The 19464-nt window shown below is 42.0% G+C and overlaps 1 protein-coding gene across 1 annotated transcript; it reads left to right on the top strand.

The window, feature by feature from the left end:
• Window positions 1-697: 697 nt before the first annotated feature.
• Window positions 698-16850, top strand: cul4b (cullin 4B). The gene is made up of 20 exons (XM_088924769.1): window positions 698-1344; window positions 2177-2292; window positions 3936-4039; window positions 4491-4560; window positions 4856-4929; window positions 5477-5639; window positions 6045-6134; window positions 7158-7240; window positions 7814-7881; window positions 8126-8244; window positions 8818-9010; window positions 9094-9198; window positions 9448-9558; window positions 9778-9863; window positions 10226-10333; window positions 10831-10944; window positions 11208-11313; window positions 12206-12378; window positions 12825-12977; window positions 13352-16850. Exons 1-20 carry the CDS (start codon window positions 894-896, stop codon window positions 13445-13447), a joined length of 2583 nt encoding a protein of 860 aa, XP_088780895.1. The 5' UTR covers window positions 698-893; the 3' UTR covers window positions 13448-16850.
• Window positions 16851-19464: the final 2614 nt, after the last annotated feature.

Genomic DNA, 19464 nt, shown 5'->3' with positions numbered 1-19464 from the left:
CTACCAGAAATAATCTTGCCAAGATTGTTTTTATAATGAATGGCTGTGCGAAACGTGTCTTAGTATTGAATAGCAGCAGAAAAGGGAATGAAATAAGGACTATAAAAACGTTTTATTAATATTTCTTCCTTATAATAAAGACTTTTATTATAACGAAACCTCACTCAGTAAAGATGAATCGGGGGTAGCTAAGATATATATTTTCTGGGGTGTAGCTAAGTTATTTAACCTAGCCCTAACCTCTCTGGTTATGCAATTAAGTTCATGTTCCACGTCATAATGGTTATGTACATTCACTTGTAACCTTTTCTTTTTTAGATTAAACGTAATCAAATAATAGCTTTTAAAATAAAATAATAACCCGAAGGTTTTTTTTTCTCTTAAAAAGAAAACTGGAATCGAAACTTCAACTAGTTCAGACTGTCAGGGCGCCACCTGGCGGCTAAAGTCCAGAATACAAGTGGCCACTTTTTCCCCGATGCTTGCGATGAAAGACCGAAGTACTTCCGGTAGGTCAAGCTATGATTATACTTGATTATAAGTTGGTATTCAGATATGGGGCACATTCATCTCGAGAATGCTACAGTCTCTGGGGATAGTCTAGGCTTCTGTGGCAGAAAACTCGAACATGGGTTTAAAAACGTTTTTCAGTCCGTGGAGTTCAAGTGCGCCCCGGAGGAAGTAGTTTCCAGCCATCTTTTTTTTTGCCAATAACAAGAAAGAGGATCTAAGAGTGGAGCAGTAGTCTCATTTTATTGTCTGTTTTCAATTAAAAAGAGACGAGAACGTGTAAAATAAGAGGAGTCGAAGCTCAAAGACACACGGAGCGTCAACGTCAAACCTGAAGGCTCTTAGGATTAATAGACTGGCTATTTGATTTTGTAATTTTTTTCATGTTTCCAACAGGTTTATCTACCCCTAATCCCCCACCGCCAGCTCAGGAGGTTAGACCAGCAGCTTCTGATGGTAATAACGGTAGCAGCAATAATTCAACGTCCAAAAAGAGAAAAATAAACAGCTCCGAAAAGGAAGACTTTGATTCCCTGTCTTCGTCTCCTCCCAAAAACATCAGTGCGTCCTGCTCCTCCGGGTCTCCCACCTCTCACCACATACAAAAGAAACTGAGATTCGAGGATTCCGTGGATTTCATTGGGCTGAATGTGAAAATGGCTGAGGAGTCATCTTCATCATCTGCATCGTCCAGTAACAAGGCGAAAAACGCCTTTCTGGCCGCCGGGGTCGGACACCACGCTAACGGACTGACCAAAACCTCGACCGGTTCCGCCACCTTCTCCAACAGTAAACCCGGAGCTGCCAAGAAACTAGTGATCAAGAACTTCAAAGGTAACCTTCCTGCACGCCGGCCGCTGCGAACTCGCTATCCCCTCTCCACCCGGCCGAAACGTGCGATGACGAGTGCTGCTTGGCTCAAAGTCTGTGGAAGTTTGAATTACGGTATTTAATAATCACCAGTCTTACGTACTGAGGTGTTATTTAGATCTTGTAAGTGTTTCTCCTCTCTAAATGCGTCCATTGGTCGTGGTGTAATTAAGAACATCGGCAGATTTAAACAGGTTTGGGTTGGTACTGCTCCAGTGTTGTGAAGGTTCGATTACCTGAATAAAACTTCAGAAGTGTTTTGCTCAGATGTTTGTTCCTATGAAAGCCTTCTGTTGATGCCAGGTAGGCACCCTTTACTCTAAGGCTTTAAAGAATAGTTGTAGGAGCCCAGGCAGCGTGAGCTCCGGTCTAGCACGGAGCTCCCTAGCCTTTTAAATGGCTCGTTCTTAACGCTGTCAGTCGTGGCAGACTTGCCTCAATGATACTACTACAGACTCCTACAGAATTCACTACAGTACAGCTCTGTGGATGCCTATAGCCATATTAATGAAGCAGGCAGGTAAAGTGCACTGTTTTTCAAGTCCTCTCCTGCTTTTTCAAGATCACAGTCTGTATCATTCTTTCCCATTAGCGGAGAGTTGAGCTCAGGGGCTCTGTTCCACGTACCGTATGCCTGTGAGGCGCGGAGGGTGTCGTCGGTGTTGTCATTTACTTGCACTCACCTCATTCTGCGAGGCCACGTGTTGGGGAGCTGTAAATGAATGGCAAGCACCCCAGCACCACCCCGCACACTGACCTCAAGAAACCTCTCCATTGCGATCCTTCCCTTTTGCAGAAAAGCCCAAATTGCCAGAAAACTATACCAACGAAACCTGGCAGAAACTGAAGGGGGCAGTGGAGGCCATTCAGAACAGCACTTCAATCAAGTACAACCTAGAGGAGCTCTACCAGGTATGACAAACAGACCTATTCCATTCCTGCTGCAGGCTGGTTGTGCAAGGAAGCCCAAGGCTTTCTGTCATTCGAACAACTGGGTTTAATTTGCGTCTGTTCTCCTGGCTGCAAGGGCCATGCGTGTCGGTGAACTGTTTCCATTGATTCAATTTCTTAGAGCATTAACACTGATCGCTGGTAACTGCTGGGGTCTGGCTGCCCTTGATCGGGACCAGCATAATCAGATTGCCCCAATTAAACAGGAAATTAACATAAAACTGCAGCCAGTTGCTGTCGTCTAGCACATCAGAAGTACAAGTAAAGGCATTGTGGATGTTATAGATTAAAGAGCAAACTGTTTTTGGCTTTCACTGTTACCTATTCACTGTCCTTTGAGAATGCAAACATCTTTGGTGTTTTTACTGAATTTATACATGGGATACAGGACTGTTGCGTTTTATATAATCTACTGAAGTTGGATGTGTAATCATTCTGTTGCATGAAATGGCTTGTATTTTGAAACTGGAATTGCTGATGGGAAGAGGCTGTTTTGTAGCCCTTTATGCATTTTTTAGTAAGTTTTTGTTTCATGGAATGGTTGTATGCATGTTTTTTTATCTTGTGTTTTTTGGATTAGAGACTTTTAAATTCATAGGATTGCTTATATACAGAGTATGGTGTTACTGTGCAGTTGACTTGTGAATTATTGTGAAATGAGATGGTTTGCTTTTAAAGACACCATATTCAATGATAAAGTGAAGGGTACCATATTCAGTGATAACAGGCTGTAGGTTGTATAAAAAGCTCATATCACAGAAGAAAAAAATACAAAAATGTAGAAGATAAAACCATCATGCGAAAAAGACATTCTACAAGCACCCAGTGTGCCAAGTCCTGATTTCTGCTAGGATGATGTTCCAAGCTGCCCTGGAGCATTGCAACAAAAAAGTTTGTTGATCATAAGTGTAGATGAGCTGTGGGAACACAGTGAGACGGAGTCACCTGAGCAAAGAAATTGATACCATGTTTGCTAGATAAGGAGGAGGCATAACCTAAAGCCTTGAACGAAAGCAGACAGATTTTAAAATTGACTTGAAATGTGACAGGCAACCTGTGCACGACTCCAGGATAGGAGTGATGTGATCACTTGCCTATGACCTCTTTAGGGTACTAGCTGCCAAATTCTGAATTTTCGTGCTGCTTATATCCATTTTATCTGAGAATGTGACCTCAAGAAATCTCACCATTGCGAGATATAAATGTGTAAACTGTATATTCTCAAAATAACTTACTGCGAAAGCCGTGTGAATGCATGATTAAATTTGTTTTATAGAGTGTCTACTTTTTGTATGCTCACCAATAATGTGAGTGAAATGGGTTTTTTCATTGCTTAGGGGGCTGGATCAGTTTTGCAGGTTCAGTCATTAATTTTAGGCTAATGTAGTTTTTTGATGCTTTGATTTGGTTTATTTCATGAGAGGTTTATCCAGTGACTTCCTATTGTGCTTTTGAAGTCCTGTTCATTTTATTGTAATATTTGCCGCCAATGGGTTTTGAATGAATTATGTGATGAGCCAATATTGGACTTCTATTTGATTTGCTGCACATTTGAACTGGAGTGGATTTTTAAAATGTTTTTTAACTGTTTTTCTCTAATTCAGGCCGTTGAAAATCTCTGCTCCCATAAAATTTCTGCAAATCTTTATAAGCAGTTGAGGGTAGTGTGTGAAGACCACATTAAGGCACAGATTCATCAGTTCAGAGAATATCCTTTAAAATGGTCAAGATTGCACTCTTAAAACTTTTTTTCTTTCACTGAAGTGTCAATTTTATCACTGTACATTTATTAAAGTACCTCTCTTTCTCCTTGGAGGCAAAGTGTTTATGAACTGTAAAAAGAATGTGCAAAGATTTGGTTGAGCATAAAATTTATTTTTTTTATGCTGGAATTGAATCGTTTAATATGTTTCAGAATGGTTACTACTCTTGCCGTAGTTTTAAATTAGTGACATCCAGCGGCATCCCTGAAACATTTTTCCCTGGATCATTTCATGGATATTTTATAATAAATGGGTTGTCTTCAAGTACTCCTGGAGGTACTGCACTATGCTTTGCTATGCTGTTCATTATGCTGTCAGATAATATAAGCATTCTAGCTCTATAGTGTCTCTAAGGATGTCCTCAACCAAGATCCCTTCCTTAACTCGGCCGTGCACGGATGCTCTCGACAGCGTCCTCTTCCTAAAGAAGATCGATAAGTGCTGGCAGGATCACTGCAGACAAATGGTAAGACTAACACAGGTCTCTGCCTTTGCTAGCTGCAGACATCAACAGTTATACTGTATAACACAGTGATTCAGAATTTGACTAATTTTGAATATGCTGTTGTGTAAAGTTTAATAAGCCCCTCAGTACTTCTTCAGAAATATCACGTTGTTCTACTGTTAAGTCATGAAGATGCCAGTGGTTTGCATATTAAAAAATGCATGCAAAGGATGTTGAAATGTATACAGTATTGTTGTCACTTATTGAACAAGACTTATTTTTAGCCTTTGCCAATGTTAATAATTGTTTTTTACAGATCATGATTAGAAGTATATTCCTATTTCTGGATCGGACATATGTTTTACAAAATTCAATGCTGCCATCCATCTGGTAAGTTATCTTAATTAACTTTTATTTTTTGGCAGGAACATGTTAAGTAGTGCATTCTTAATCATTTTGCCATTAAAACAGAATAAGTATTCAGTATTCCTGTTCAGATTACCCTCTGATCTTTCTCCATTAAAATGTTTATACCGTATAAGAAAAACATTTTGTTAGCAATGAGCATTTCAGTGTTTTAAACCAAGGATTTAAATCTTGTCTTGATCTTTACCTTGACAGAAACTGAAGCTTTTTGTTTTTTTCTTGAATGTCCAGAATTTCTTGAAAAGTCGTTAATTTTCATAGAGGATTGACTCTCTTCCCTTGTCTTGTATTCAGCAGTAAAGAGGTTGAAACTGCAGAAAACTTATTTGTTTTTGTTTTTATAAATTGCATTGCAGTTTACTCCTACGCTCTTGTGAATAAGACAAAAGTCAATAGAAATTATCAATAATGTGTTGTGTAAGACTTAACAGCTGTGAAAAGGATAACTTCCCTTTCAACAGTTTCCTGGTCCGTTTGATCTTTGCTGAACTTTGGCTCCACGTTGTTCCAGGGATATGGGTCTGGAGCTGTTCAGGTCCTACATAATTAGTGATCAGAAGGTCCAGAACAAGACGATCGATGGCATCCTGCTGTTGATTGAGAGAGAGCGAAATGGGGAGGCCATCGACCGGAGTTTGCTTCGGAGCCTCCTAAGCATGCTGTCGGATTTGCAGGCAAGTCTTCTGCAAGACTGAAATCCTAGGAATTCTCATCGTCTTAAAATCTTCCTCATTTTAAAAAAAAAAAAAACAGCTCTTTAAAACAACGCCGTTTCTTCCTTATATTCAAATCTACCAGAGGAGGCCATTTCAAAATTAAAAATGCCTTTGATGCAAGTATGAAGAACCATTTTTGTGCCATCATTATTATATTCCTAATTTACTGCAAACTTAATTATGTTTGCAGCAGAAAAGAAAACATTTATTTTACACTGCAGGGAATAAATCTGTAGATTTGAAAATAACCTATTAAGTCTGTTTTTATAGTTGCACTAACCAAAGTATGGCTGATTTCTTTTAGCTATGCCTTCAGCTTATACCCATTTCACATGAACTGGAATACCTTTTCTTCTGCAACAGATTTATCAAGACTCATTTGAGCAGCGGTTTTTGGAAGAGACTAACCGCCTGTATGCTGCTGAAGGACAGAGACTGATGCAAGAAAGAGAGGTAACTTGCACTTTTTTGAGGGACGCAGCACTCTTCGACTCTGTTTACATGTAGCTTTTTCTTATTGCTTTTATGCGTGTCCCAGATTGTTTTATAAAACCATTAAAACATTTAATGCATTCGGTTTTTTAGCCTTTTTCTTTAACGCAGTGGTGATGATTCAAAATGAAACCTGCTGTGACTGTTGGGTATCTGAGACCTTGCTTTACTCTTGCTTCTTGTTTTTCCCAAAGAGGATTTATACATAGACTGTAAGTTTATTAAATAAGGCTACCAAATAAATAAATAAAAACGCACTATTGGCTTCGGGGTATTTTGAGAGAGGGCTGATCCTGTAGTTCCAGATTTATAGCAGCTGTCCTATCCAGCGTGATTTATCACGGTCAGAGGTTCTGCAGGTGGCCAGCATGTGTGGATACAAGGACAGACGCGTTGATTTGCTGGGTATTTATTTCGGATGGATATGTGATTGAGGGCGGTCAATCCCTGGTCATTGGCGTAGCTGCCTACTTGTGTTTGCTTCGGGGGTTAAAGATCTGTGGATTAAAGTAGGACAGGGAGAAAGCAATTACTGTGTCGTGCTGTGAATCTGACTTTTCTAAAAAGATCTTGGTGCTCCAGATTGGCTTGCCTTCGGCGCTGAGTCTCTCCATGTCAGTGTGGGTTTTCTGTGCTGTTTGGGCTTCAGTGGAGTGAGGTCCAGCCAGGGTTTAGTCCTCCATCGCACCCTGAGCCTGCCAGGTCCGTCTTCAGCTTCACCGTCTACGGATAGAGGGGTTTTTAAACACGATATTATGGGTGATGGTGCTGCGATGGAGATAAACAGTGGAAGCTGGGGAAAAAAGTTCTCAGTGAATCAAAACTGTTTTTGTACTTGAGTAGTAAATTAAAAAAAAATCCTCTACTCTTTGTCATTTGAGGTCTTGGCGAGAAGCAGGACTCGTTTCTTTTTCGGCCCACAGACGGGAAGAAGCTACATGGGTGGGCTGTGGTCTTACTGAGGACTGAGCTTTCTCATTTCAGGTCCCCGAGTACCTTCACCATGTAAATAAGCGTTTAGAAGAAGAGGCGGACAGAGTTATCACGTATTTAGACCAGAGCACACAGTAAGTCCCGGCTTACCTCCTGAAGTTCAGGTGGAATCTCGGGGGGTAAAATTTTAACAAGCGGTCAAGGTACAAACTGTTATTCTTCATCACTGGTGTGATCTCGGACTGCTTTCTTTTTGCGATGTTGCACATGGCAAAATATTCATAATGTCACGAAGATATTCATGTTCAAAATACATTGATGAGTTTTGTTGGCTGCGTATTCCTGCCATTAAAGAATCTTGTCTTCTTAGGGTCTTAGTGTTAAAGCGTTCTTTATTAGACCTTAACATCATTGACATCCACATGCAGGACTCGTTTAAATGATTTTACAATTTATTATGAAATACAAGGAATGTATGAATTCACTGATGTCTTGGTTAAGCAGTGGATTAGAAATGAAGCACAGATGATGCTATCGTCCCCCCAGCTTTGATTTGTACTTTTTGGCCTTCCTCGTTGTGTGTTATTTGAGGTATAGGAGAGAAGCAAGACTCGTTTTTTCTTGGGGGACACAGAGACAGGAAGCAGCTACATGGATGACTTGTGGTCTTGCTCCTCTGTATGAAGTACTCTCTTCTGTTTTTCTAGAAAACCCCTTATAGCCACTGTGGAAAAGCAGCTACTAGGTGAACATCTAACAGCCACCCTTCAGAAAGGTATGCCTCTTTTCTAAATTAATGAAATGATGTCTTATTGTCCAGCTACTATGTGTTTCAATGCAGAAAGGGGTGTCGTGTGAGGTTGCATCCAATTGCATGGGGGAAAACTCTCATTTGAAAGCTTTGTTAAATCAGGACAGACTTCCCAGCTGGGAGGAACAAGACCCCAGTGTCGGAAAGAAAATCCTCTGAGATTTAAAGCAGCGTTTTGTTTCCTGCCCCTCCCCCGTGTTCCCAACAGGCCTGAACCACCTCCTGGACGAGAACCGGATCCAGGACCTGTCGCTGCTCTACCAGCTCTTCAGCCGGGTGCGCGGAGGCGTGCAGGTCCTGCTGCAGCACTGGATCGAGTACATCAAGGTCGGCTGCACCCTCTTCTGTTGTCTGCTGTGGCGGCTTTCTTACAACGTCTGGTTCCTCTTAGGAGGAAAAGGAGCGCAGGCCATTTGGGCCCTCGTTGCCAGTCTTGGTTTCTAGATTCCAGTCAGTTTGTCGTTTCTAGAAAGGGAGAAGACTTGGAACAGTGGATTGAAGTAAGACGGGGAGAAAGCAATGACTTTGTCACACTGTTAATCTTAAGAATCATGGTGCTCCACACTGGAGCCCCTTTTGTGCAGGATCTGCATGTTCTCTCCATGTGGGTTTACTGTGGTCCTCTGGCTTCCTCCCACATGCTGACCAGGTTAATTGGCCTTTTTTAATTGCCCCAGTATAAGTGTGAGTGTGACCTGCAGTGGGGGGGTGTCCAGTCAGGGTTTAGTCCTCTTTTGCACCCTGAGCCTGCCGGGTCCGTCTCCGGCTCTGGCCTCAGGTCTAAGCTCAGGCTGCTGTAGTACCCTTCAGAAGAAGTACACGCACTTTGAACAGACAGTCCTCACAGGTGGGAAGGCTTGGCTTGGGAACTGTCCAGGAATTCATTGTCCCTTTACGCAGGCCTTCGGAAGCACAATCGTCATCAACCCCGAGAAGGACAAGACGATGGTCCAGGAGCTGTTGGATTTCAAAGACAAGGTGGATCACATCATCGACATCTGCTTCCTGAAAAATGAGAAGTTTGTCAACGCCATGAAGGAAGCATTTGAAACTTTTATCAATAAGAGGCCCAACAAACCAGCTGAGCTTATCGGTAGGTCTTGTTCTCGGTTTGCTTAGATGGAAACTGCAAAACAGTCCTTTGAATTTGCTGCAGTTTAATTTTCTGTTTTACAGCTAAATACGTGGATTCAAAGCTCCGAGCAGGAAACAAGGAGGCTACAGACGAGGAGCTGGAAAAAATGTTGGACAAAATAATGATCATCTTCAGGTTCATTTATGGTAATGTCTTCAAGCTATAGGTGTTTCTAATAACACTTTTTTCAGTACAGCCAGAATTATCATTTTTATTAAATTAAGTGCTCTGTAGAGTAATCTTTTCCTTAGATAACCTTAGATTATTTTGGTTTCCCAGGGGTAAGAACATATTCCTGGATTATCTCCATTCATCATTTCATTGATTTTGTTTTTTTGTTATAGACCGTTATTGTTTTTATTATTAATATTTCTGACCATCCCGTTTCTTTACAGGCAAAGACGTATTTGAGGCCTTCTACAAGAAGGATCTAGCGAAGCGCTTGCTGGTGGGGAAGAGTGCTTCTGTGGATGCGGAGAAGTCCATGCTGTCCAAGCTCAAACACGGTCAGTCGCACCCGTCTTCCTGGGTGCTGGTTAGGCCCCGTGTGCGGGCAGGCCAAGAGAGACTTGCGCGGCAACGGCAGTGAGCCAGAGAGGGTTTAGGGTCGGTCCGCTTCTCGGCGTGGTGTCTGTTGGTTTATCTGAAATCGAAATCTCTGTGAAATTGATGCTCTTCCCTTTCTCGCCGTTCTGAATGTGTTTTTGTTTTTCCCCCTCCACCAGAGTGCGGCGCTGCCTTCACCAGTAAACTGGAAGGAATGTTCAAGGACATGGAGCTTTCAAAGGACATCATGGTGCAGTTCAAGCAGGTAATCCTGCTCCGGCGGTCTCGTCCTCGCAGGTCCCTGAGCCACGTGGAACCGAGCTGATCTGTAGTGCGTTTATTCTGTCTCGTTTGTCATCCTGCCAGACCCCCTCAGCGCAGGACTGGGTGACAGTTTTACTTTTCTGGAGGCTTTTCCTTTTACGATTTTTTAGTTTAAATGGTTAGTTTTCCATCTTCAGGAGGTTAATCATTTTGGTATTCCTGTGTAGAACGTTGTCCATTAGTGCGATCGTTTTTAAGAGAACACGTCACGATGCTAATTTCAGAATTTAAAAGTTAGTCCACGTGGTTGCGCGATGTGTTTGTTTTATATTTTAATAGATATTTCTTTCTTTTCCTCAACAGTATATGCAATGTCAAAACATACCTGGTAACATTGAACTGACAGTGAATATTTTAACAATGGGCTATTGGCCAACCTACGTGCCTATGGAAGTTCACCTGCCTCCAGAGGTCAGTGCTGATGGTGACTATCGGTCAAACGTTTATTATTGGGGGGTTTTTTTGGAATCTCCGTTTCTATCTTATGCCGATCCAGTCTGAAAGTGGTTCCACAGCCATGCTGTTGCATCTTGAGCTCCTGTACTGCGTGGGGAGAACAAGGCAAGCAGACACGCCCCACTGACCTCGCCACGCGTCAGGCCCACTTGTCTTTCTCGCACACTGCTGGCTCCTTGGACCCTCGGCGGGAGGGGTTATGCCATCGGAGGGATGGTGCGTTGACTCCACTGCAAGCTGGTGGGCGCCGGACAGATCGGAGGCTGAGGGAGCTCGGCCACATGGGCTCCCTCGTCAGTTTGCGTGCATTTCTTCACCCTTCCATCTGCAAGTGTACCAGGCATTTGGCTGCGCAGAGGTTCTCTCTCTCCCGCACTCCTAGAGGGCAAGCAGCTCGACGAGTCACGGTGCGGACCGCGTGTCAGTAACGGCGTCCTCTCCTTTCTCTCTAGATGGTCAAACTGCAGGAGATTTTTAAGACATTTTACCTTGGGAAGCACAGCGGGAGGAAACTTCAGTGGCAGTCCACATTAGGACACTGTGTACTAAAAGCTGAATTTAAGGAGGTAATCCTCTTAATTACCATACCGGAGTTAGCATTGAGAATCTCCTGAATGTCCTACGGTCAAATCCCAGAAATCAATTTTTCTGTAGACTTTTCTGTTAACGTCTGGTACGGTGCAGTGGTGAGATTTGAGCCTGTACAGTATGTCTTCTGTAGAACCAGCTGAAGCCTCGCTTGGTTAATCAGTTCTTCAGCTGCAGCTCCGACTCTATATTTCTAATCATTCTGCGGTTTTTGTTTTGTTTCTTCCTCCCCCATCCCCAGGGTAAAAAAGAGCTGCAGGTTTCACTGTTCCAGACGTTGGTGTTACTTATGTTCAACGAAGGAGAGGAGTTCAGTTTGGAAGATATTAAGCAGGCAACTGGAATAGGTTTGTAATGTTTTTTTTTCAGCTGTGGGAGGGGATTGCAACCAAAGTTTGCTTTTTCCTCCTTTTTTCCCCATTACAAAAATGGAATTGGGGTGAACCGTATCCAATTTCCTAGGATAAAACGGCTTCAGTTTGGCAAGAAAATAAGCTCCTTTATTTTCTACTTTGTGTCACATTGTGAGGTTCATAATAAAGAGTAGGAAAGACCTTTGGACTCAGACTGGGAGCTGACAGTCATAAGTAGTTGAAATGAGTGGAATTGTCTATACAAAAGTGTTTTACTATCCAGTGCACCATGAAAAAGAATCTGCAGCAGCCTTGTGATCTGGAGATGATTGATTCACCTGCTAACTGTAGCATTGTCACTGTTTTATTGGCTGGAGAAGTGTAGTGTGTTGACAGATATTTCCAAAGGGCTTTCTGTCCTTTGACAGAGTTTCCTTGTGAAAATGGTAGGTTTGTATGAAGCTGTGACCCTGAATGTTTGAAGAAGCAGATTATTCTCCCGGCTTTGTTTTTGCCTGTAGGTAGACGTTTCCCAAGTAATTTCTGTAAGCAAATATGAAAAGGGGCAAATAGGTTTTACTGCCAAAGAAAAGCCTGTGCAACCACCTAAAATACAGGTAACAAACGCATTTGCTGTGAGCGATCTTGGCCAGGGTGCTTGATCTCCGTTCCCGGAGGGCCTCGCTTGCTTCCTGGTGATTTCCTCTTCTTCTCGGAGTGTTCAAAGAGCTGCGTCCCCCACAGTCTCTGCTCGCGGCTCTCCGAGAGCCAGGTTTCAGCCGGGGCCGCGCGCAGGAGTTCCCTCTCGGGCCGCAGCCGCTGCGGGATGGTTCTGTCTCCCGAGTCCGCGAACCGAATGCCAAGAATTGTGTTGCGTCCCGCGCAGAGGACAGCGAGCTGCGGCGGACACTGCAGTCCCTGGCCTGCGGCAAGGCCAGAGTCCTCACCAAGACCCCCAAGAGCAAGGACGTGGAGGACGGAGACAAGTTCACCTGCAACGACGACTTCAGACACAAGCTCTTCCGGATAAAGATCAACCAGATCCAGATGAAAGAGACGGTACGCGCACCCACGCGCCTCGGGGTTTCACGGGTCCGTGAGGGAGAACGAAGCAGCGCTGAACTGACGGACGCGTCTGCTGTTTACAGAGATTTGTTTTCTTTTCCGAGTAGTTCATTCAACGGCTGGAGTCACGTTGATGCTAATTACATGAAGAAGCCAATGACTTTATGATTAGTAATACATGTTATTTCAAACATTTAGTCATGTTTTTCATCTCCACTCTCTATAACCCTCATTATTACTGTGCAAAAAATTTTATTAGCCATTTTTAATGTAAAAGTCCTGTTTTCCAGGATTTTATCTTTTACCAGTAGTCCTTTTTTGAGAACGTTCGTGTGATAAAATGCTAATTTGGAGAAAACGTTTTTTAAAAATCCCAGAGTTGTTATTGGAGGCATATGGAAAAAGCAATACAGTTATTGGTGTTTTTTATTTGTCGTTAGGTGGAGGAACAAGCCAGCACTACAGAGAGAGTATTCCAGGACCGGCAGTACCAGATCGATGCTGCTATCGTCAGGATAATGAAGATGAGGAAGACCCTGAGCCACAACCTACTGGTGTCAGAGGTGTATAACCAGCTCAAATTCCCAGTCAAGGTTAGTGTGCTGCCATAATGTAGTAATGTTCTCCCTTTTCCTTAAATTGTAGTAAAAACCTCAACTTAACTGGAGATTTTTTAATGACTATGCGAATGCTGTTGGTCAGTCTGTGATACTGCACTAGTTGTTTTTTTACCAAAACGGAGCCTTCAATGATATAGTGCTGTAGACACCAGTATTGTCACCCTTTATCTGAAGCATTTATTGCAGTGCAGTATAACAAATTTGTTAAAGCATGTGGCACAGCTGCAGAGCCAAGTCGTACAGAATCAGCGGTTCCAAACAGAAAGTCTAAAGTTTAAACGGGAGGAAAAAAGCTGATTAGAGTATTGCTCTGCATCTCGCTAATCTCTATCGCCCCCGTTTTTCAGCCAGCTGACCTGAAGAAGAGAATAGAGTCGCTAATTGACAGGGACTATATGGAACGTGACAAGGAGAACCCCAACCAGTACAACTACGTGGCGTAAAGGAGATTCACGCGCGCTGTCAGCTGCTCTGAGCACTTGGCCTCGTGTTCCAGGCTCCAGTGGACGTCACCATCACCCTGTTGAACCCAGCGACCGACAACAGAATGGATGTGGCCCCTGTTAAACACAGCGTGCTCTGGGGACTGTTTTCCTGCGGACTGCATGCCCATTAAAGAGAATATTATCCATTTTCAGAATGCTGGTCAATGAGAAGCAAAGGTCACCGTGGATAACGAGACAAAACATGGGGTTTGGATGAGTATATTAAATTGCTTTTATAAAAGAAAACAGTATTTATTTTGAAACTTACATTTTGTCCATTATATGTTTATGGCATCCTAGTTCTTTTTTTTTTCCTTTTTTAAATCACTTTTTACTTTTCTTTCACTGTGTTTGCCCCATGCAGGAAGACTTTCGACACAGATTCTGTATGAAAGCCCAATAAACTAAAGCCTGTTGGTTCAGCCAGCACAGTTTTAGATACCCGTTTGTAATCGGGCAGACAGATGCTGACAAAGCAATTTCATTCTACCCTTTTTTACCCATTTCTCGCCCAGTCCATAAGTTTTCCAGAGCAGAATGATTTTTCCTTTTTCAGATCTTAGTTTTGACTGCAAAGAATTCTGAAGATCACTGCATTTTTTCAGTACAGTCACAAGAGCAAGAGAAGAAATTGTAGTTAAAGAGGATAAACTATTTCGAAGAGTAAGGTGCCAAAAAAGACAGCACTTCACCTGTATTGGATTTTTTTGATGCTGCTAAACATGGTTACTTATTAATGCATATTAAAACTTTTTTGGGATGTTGGATTTCCATTTCGACATTTTAAAGTTTTTGTGTGTATATGCAAAACTGTCTAGAAGTTGTTCTTTTTTCTGAGATTTAAAGAACAAAGTACGACCCGAACTCTGCATTTATAAAAACAGGTCTGTTTTAAATATAAGAGCTGTTAAAAAAGTTAAAGTATATGTGCTTTTCCTCATTAATGTTCACGTGTGTTTTTTTGCCTAAACATTGTTCATTACCCAGGGCTGTATTTGAAAGTCCTTATCTTTATTATTTCACAGATTCTTTGGGATTTTAGAATTATAACACTGATAGTGCAGTTTAGTACCACAGGGTTCTATAGGCTGAATAAAGTGCTCAGTACAGTCCACTGTATGTTAGCAAGTGGACTGATAGAGCCATTTATTTGTGATAGCTGTGAGGTTACTGGTGTACAATATGCAGGACCTGACTGCTGTCTACATTTGAGTTCATTAATATATTTTTTTTATTGCTACAACAGATTAAACAACAAAAGCGTTCAAATATTTTGTTTTGTTTTATTCTTAATTGTGTGTTCCTGGAACCCAAGTCTGTGAAACCAGAAAGATCTGTTTTTTTTTTTGTTTGTCCAAGGCAGATTGCCTGATTCTGACTTCAGGTTATTTTTTAAGCTTTTGAAACTTGCTGTTAGCCGTAGGTTGTCCCAGTTTTCAAGGCACACTCAGCGTCTTTCTGAGCTGCTCCTATGTGCTGATGCGAAAAGACCTGTGTGTGATGTCCAGATGTTTAGACTCTGCATTGTCATTTTGCAGTGGCTCTTTGCAGGAGTTTCTTCAATTGAACTTGACTCTTAAGCTTTGGTTTTCAAAAGTGAAAAAAATTGCCCTGTTTGAATTGTGTGTCACCATTAGGAAGCAGAACTGCTAAAATTACTACTACAGCCCATAGGAAGTTTTATGCAATCTTTTGACTGCTGTTGCAAAAGTGCATGCCTTCAGATCACAAGAACAAGAAGTACCGAGCGTTGAACCAGATGAGGGTGTGACACATTGCTCTATTTACTGAACAGACGTTCTTTAAACTTCAAATCTCTTGCTTTGTTTTTATTAATATAGTGAAGAAAATCAGTGCTAAGGCAGGATTCATGTGTTTTAATCTGTGTTTTTTGGGGAATGTTATTACTTGGTTGAGTAAATTTGAAGTGGTTCCCAATTTAATTTTGGATCAGTAGTAGCAATAAAAATTCTAAATAGGTTTTCAGAATAAGTGCAGAGGCCAGTTATGATGCATCAGTTATATCCTTTTCACATTTAGTCTTTGGAGGAAAAGGTATGGCAAAATCTTATTCTTGGAAGTTCAGTGGTTTACCCATGCCATTTGGTAGCTAAGATTTGTTAATCTGTGTTTTGTTCAGGACGCAAAAGTCTCTGTTTCTTTAATTCTAAAGCCGTGACAAGTTTCTGTTTATGAAATCTCAGGAAAACCAAAAACTTTACGCAAGTTATTCATCATTCCTTGGCAGTAAAGACACCTTCAATACTGTGTGTTGTGTCTCATTGGATAATGTAACTGTGAATATAAGTGGGTGAAAAGATCAGACTGTCCTAGTGTTAAAATACTATGTAACTTGGTCGTGGTTGCATTTTTGCTAGCACTACAAATGATTTACACGTTAGACTCAGGATATCTCAAGATTTCTTTTACTGAAGCTGTGGTAAGGCAGATTATATCTTCAGAATGTGATCACTACTTTACCTTTGGACATTTTTAAAAAAATCTCCCCTGCAAGTTGAATTTGTAGTGCATTTGCTGGACCAGGCTTCACCTAAATTTTAGACACTAAGAATACTTTCTACAGAACTAGAATTTCCAGCAATCTAGGAATGCATGGTTCTTCCCAGAGCTGTCCTGCCTCTCAGATTCCACAGCTGTAAGCAAAGATGGTGCCAAAAACATCACACAAAAAAAGGTAGCTTGTGGATATGCAAAACGCGTACGTCAGATAAATATCCTGGAAGACTTCTGTGCGTTCTGTTAACAAGAGAGACCCGTGCCAAGACAACACAGAACACTTGAGGAAAACGCATCGCACAGATGCAGTCCTTCCTGAAACGCCAGCAGCAAGCCTTTAGAGTGAAGAGACTTGCTTGTATATAAATCCACCAGAAAACATGGACTGTGTATTCTCTAGATTTTAACAATTGGGTTAGATGCCATAAAGCAGAAATAAAGGTTTTGAAGAGCACTGTTGATAGAGCTGCTTGTGATCTTCAGACATTCCTTCTGCATTCTAGAAATCACCATCCTCCTGGCCATTACTGAAAATGGGCACTGTATTTCAGTTTCTGCAAAGCTAGGGCCTCTTCGAACTTGGAAATGTTTTGTCAGTTGGATCCCACTTGTTTTATTTTTAAAGCTGCACATTTTAAAGTGATGCTTAAAAAAAAAGACTAAAATGAAATGGGCATGTGACAGTCTACATCTTTACTATAAAAGCCGTAAAACCTTTTTAATACTTAAAAAATGGGTGTCAAGGGTATGTTATATACTGTAAATAGATGTTCCCTTGAAAGAAAAGAGTGAGAGTCTGTATTCTAGTTTTTTGTGTCATTCAATAAATATTTGAAAAATTACGTTTTCCTGTTTTTGTTACATACTGTACATTTAATGAAGAATTTAAGCTTTTTTTTCCCTCCAGCATCGAGTCCACACCAGGTACCAAGGGGCTGGAGCAGTTTGTGCTCTTCTGTGCATTTGTTTCCTGATTGCACCTGCTTCTTATTTGGAGTGTCCATCCACCTTGGCCACAACCAGAGAAAAAAGGTTATCCAAGCTGAACGCTCAAAAGAAAGATGATGCTGGCTTTAAATATTTATGCACTCACTATCCGAAATATCAGCATCCCCAACCCAACACCTCCTGGACAGCTGGATGCTGTCACTGTGCCTGGTGGTGCATAGTTCAGTCAAGCAGCAGCATTCAAGAGCCAGCAGCCATATCGCCCTGCAGCTCACAGCTGGCAGCCCACTGAAGCCCAGCAGGTGTGAGCCTGGTCAGTACCTGGATGGGAGAGTCCTGGGAAAAACGAAGGTATTTGCTGGAAGAGGTGTTAGTGGGGCCAGCAGGGGGCGCTCACCCTGCAGTTTGTGTGGGTTCTAATGCCCCAGTATAGTGACGGGGACACTACACTGTACAAAGGCCCCGTTCTTTGAATGTGACATAAAAATGAGGTCCTGACTCTCTGTGGTCATTAAAAACCCCAGGGTGTTTCTCGAAAAGAGTAGGGGTGTAACCCCGGCTTCCTGGTCAAACTCCGCCCTGGCCTTCACTAGTCATGGCCTCCTAATAACCCCCATCTCTGAACTGGCTTCATCACTCTGCTCTCCTCCCCACTGAGAGCTGGTGTGTGGGCAGAGTACTGGCCAGCGCATCATCCAGGTGGGGCTGCACACTGGTGCTGGTGGAGGGGGATCCCCATTACCTGTAAAGTGCTTTGAGTGGAGTGTCCAGAAAAGCGCTAGGGAATTATTTTTAAAAGCCTCCAAGTCCTTTCTGTTAAATTGATCAAAATAATTGTTTACTGAGTGTATAAAACAAAAAAGGATAAAATCAAATTTATTTACATGGATCTTATCTAAATGATCATAAGCGGGCATCGTATAATACATTTTAGAGTAAATGAGTGTAACCAATTTTTAAATGTTATACCCTAACAAAGCTTTAATGTCATTTCACGCTTTAAATGGATTATTTTTAGATTGAAATAGAAACCGAAAAGTTTGAAAATCAAATTAGGTTTAACTTTATTTTTCATAGCACTTTTTAATTAAAATGAAAAATGAGATAAAAAATATTCAAAATCTAATGGCATATTTAAGGAGAACCAAAGGTATGTAAATAAAAACCACCCACATGTCAAAGTAATACATAATTATTCAATACTAACAATTAATGAGACTCATTCAGCCCAGAACTCCAAGCTGTAAAAATGTGATGTGTATTTTAAAAACTGACAGATTGATTCTCCCTTATAAATAGTAGTAAATGTTTCAACAGTTTAGGTACTTTAAAGTCAAGAACAAGATATCTTTCTCAACACGTTCTGGACAGTGACTAGGGGTGTATTCTGTGACCTAAGACACACGTGGGATTAGTGTGTATTTTAGTGTTTGTGGACTCACAGTCACGTAGAACTTTGTATTTCCTTCAGGAAACCAAACATTCTGCATGAGAAAGGTTATGGCCTCTTATGGAAGCTATAATTCAAACAGAATTACGATACTGACTTTTAGGGCAGCATGATGACTTGGCGATTTGCTTCTGCCTCACAGCTCTTGTGTTCTGGGTTGGATGTCAGTCTGTGGCTCCTTCCCTGGTGCTCCAATTTCCTCCCACGGTCCAACGACATACTGGCTGGGTTAACTGACTTCTCTGAATTGTTCCCTGTGTGTGTCCAGCGATGGACTGGCATAAGAGATAAGATAAGATCACTTTATTGGCCATATACAATTTCTTGTATTAGGAATTTGTCTTTTCACACACCCCAGCTTGCTCTCCATGAGACACACAGACAGGGAGAGAAGCTTGGGGTCAGAGTGCAGGGTCAGCCATTTATACAGCACCTCTGGAGCAGTTGGGGTGAAGGGCCTTGCTCAGGGGCCCAACGGAGTAGGATTCCTCTGCCGGCCGCGGGATTTGAACCGGCAACCTCCCAGCCACAGGCGCAGATCCTGAGCCACAGAGCCACTGGCCCCACCCCCCTTTTTTTTCTAATAAGAAAAACCCGAGGTGTAGCCTGTCTTGTGCCCACTGTCTGGCAGGCTCCGGCTCACCAAGGCCCTGCACTGGACTGGACAATCATTGAAAACGGACCTCGTATAGAAACTGTGGATTCTAATAACATCCTGAACAAAACAGACACTCATTTCAAGTTAGGACCATGAACGGGACTTCCGAAAGTCTTCTCGAAATGAGAGAACACAAAACGTGGACCTCCTCAAAAGGCCGCAGCAGATGTAATTAAGACGTTTAAAAATAAAAGTCTGCAAATGAGAGCCCCGTATAGCTCGTTCGTTTTCATGAAGACCAAGAACGTCAACAACCGTTTCCACCGGGTCCGGAAGCCCTCGGCTTGAAGGAAGATCAGGAGAGACTCCCGATCTAAATGAGAGTGGATGTATGAGAAAGCTCACTATTTTTTTAACTTGTTACTACTTTTCTCACAAAAAAAACTTTATCTCAAACTAAGA

Source organism: Atractosteus spatula, chromosome 9 (genome assembly GCF_055471065.1).
Source record: "Atractosteus spatula isolate fAtrSpa1 chromosome 9, fAtrSpa1.hap1, whole genome shotgun sequence".
Lineage (NCBI taxonomy): Eukaryota > Metazoa > Chordata > Actinopteri > Semionotiformes > Lepisosteidae > Atractosteus > Atractosteus spatula.
Note: the sequence above shows the minus strand (reverse complement) of the source record. Positions and strands in the feature narration are given on the sequence as shown.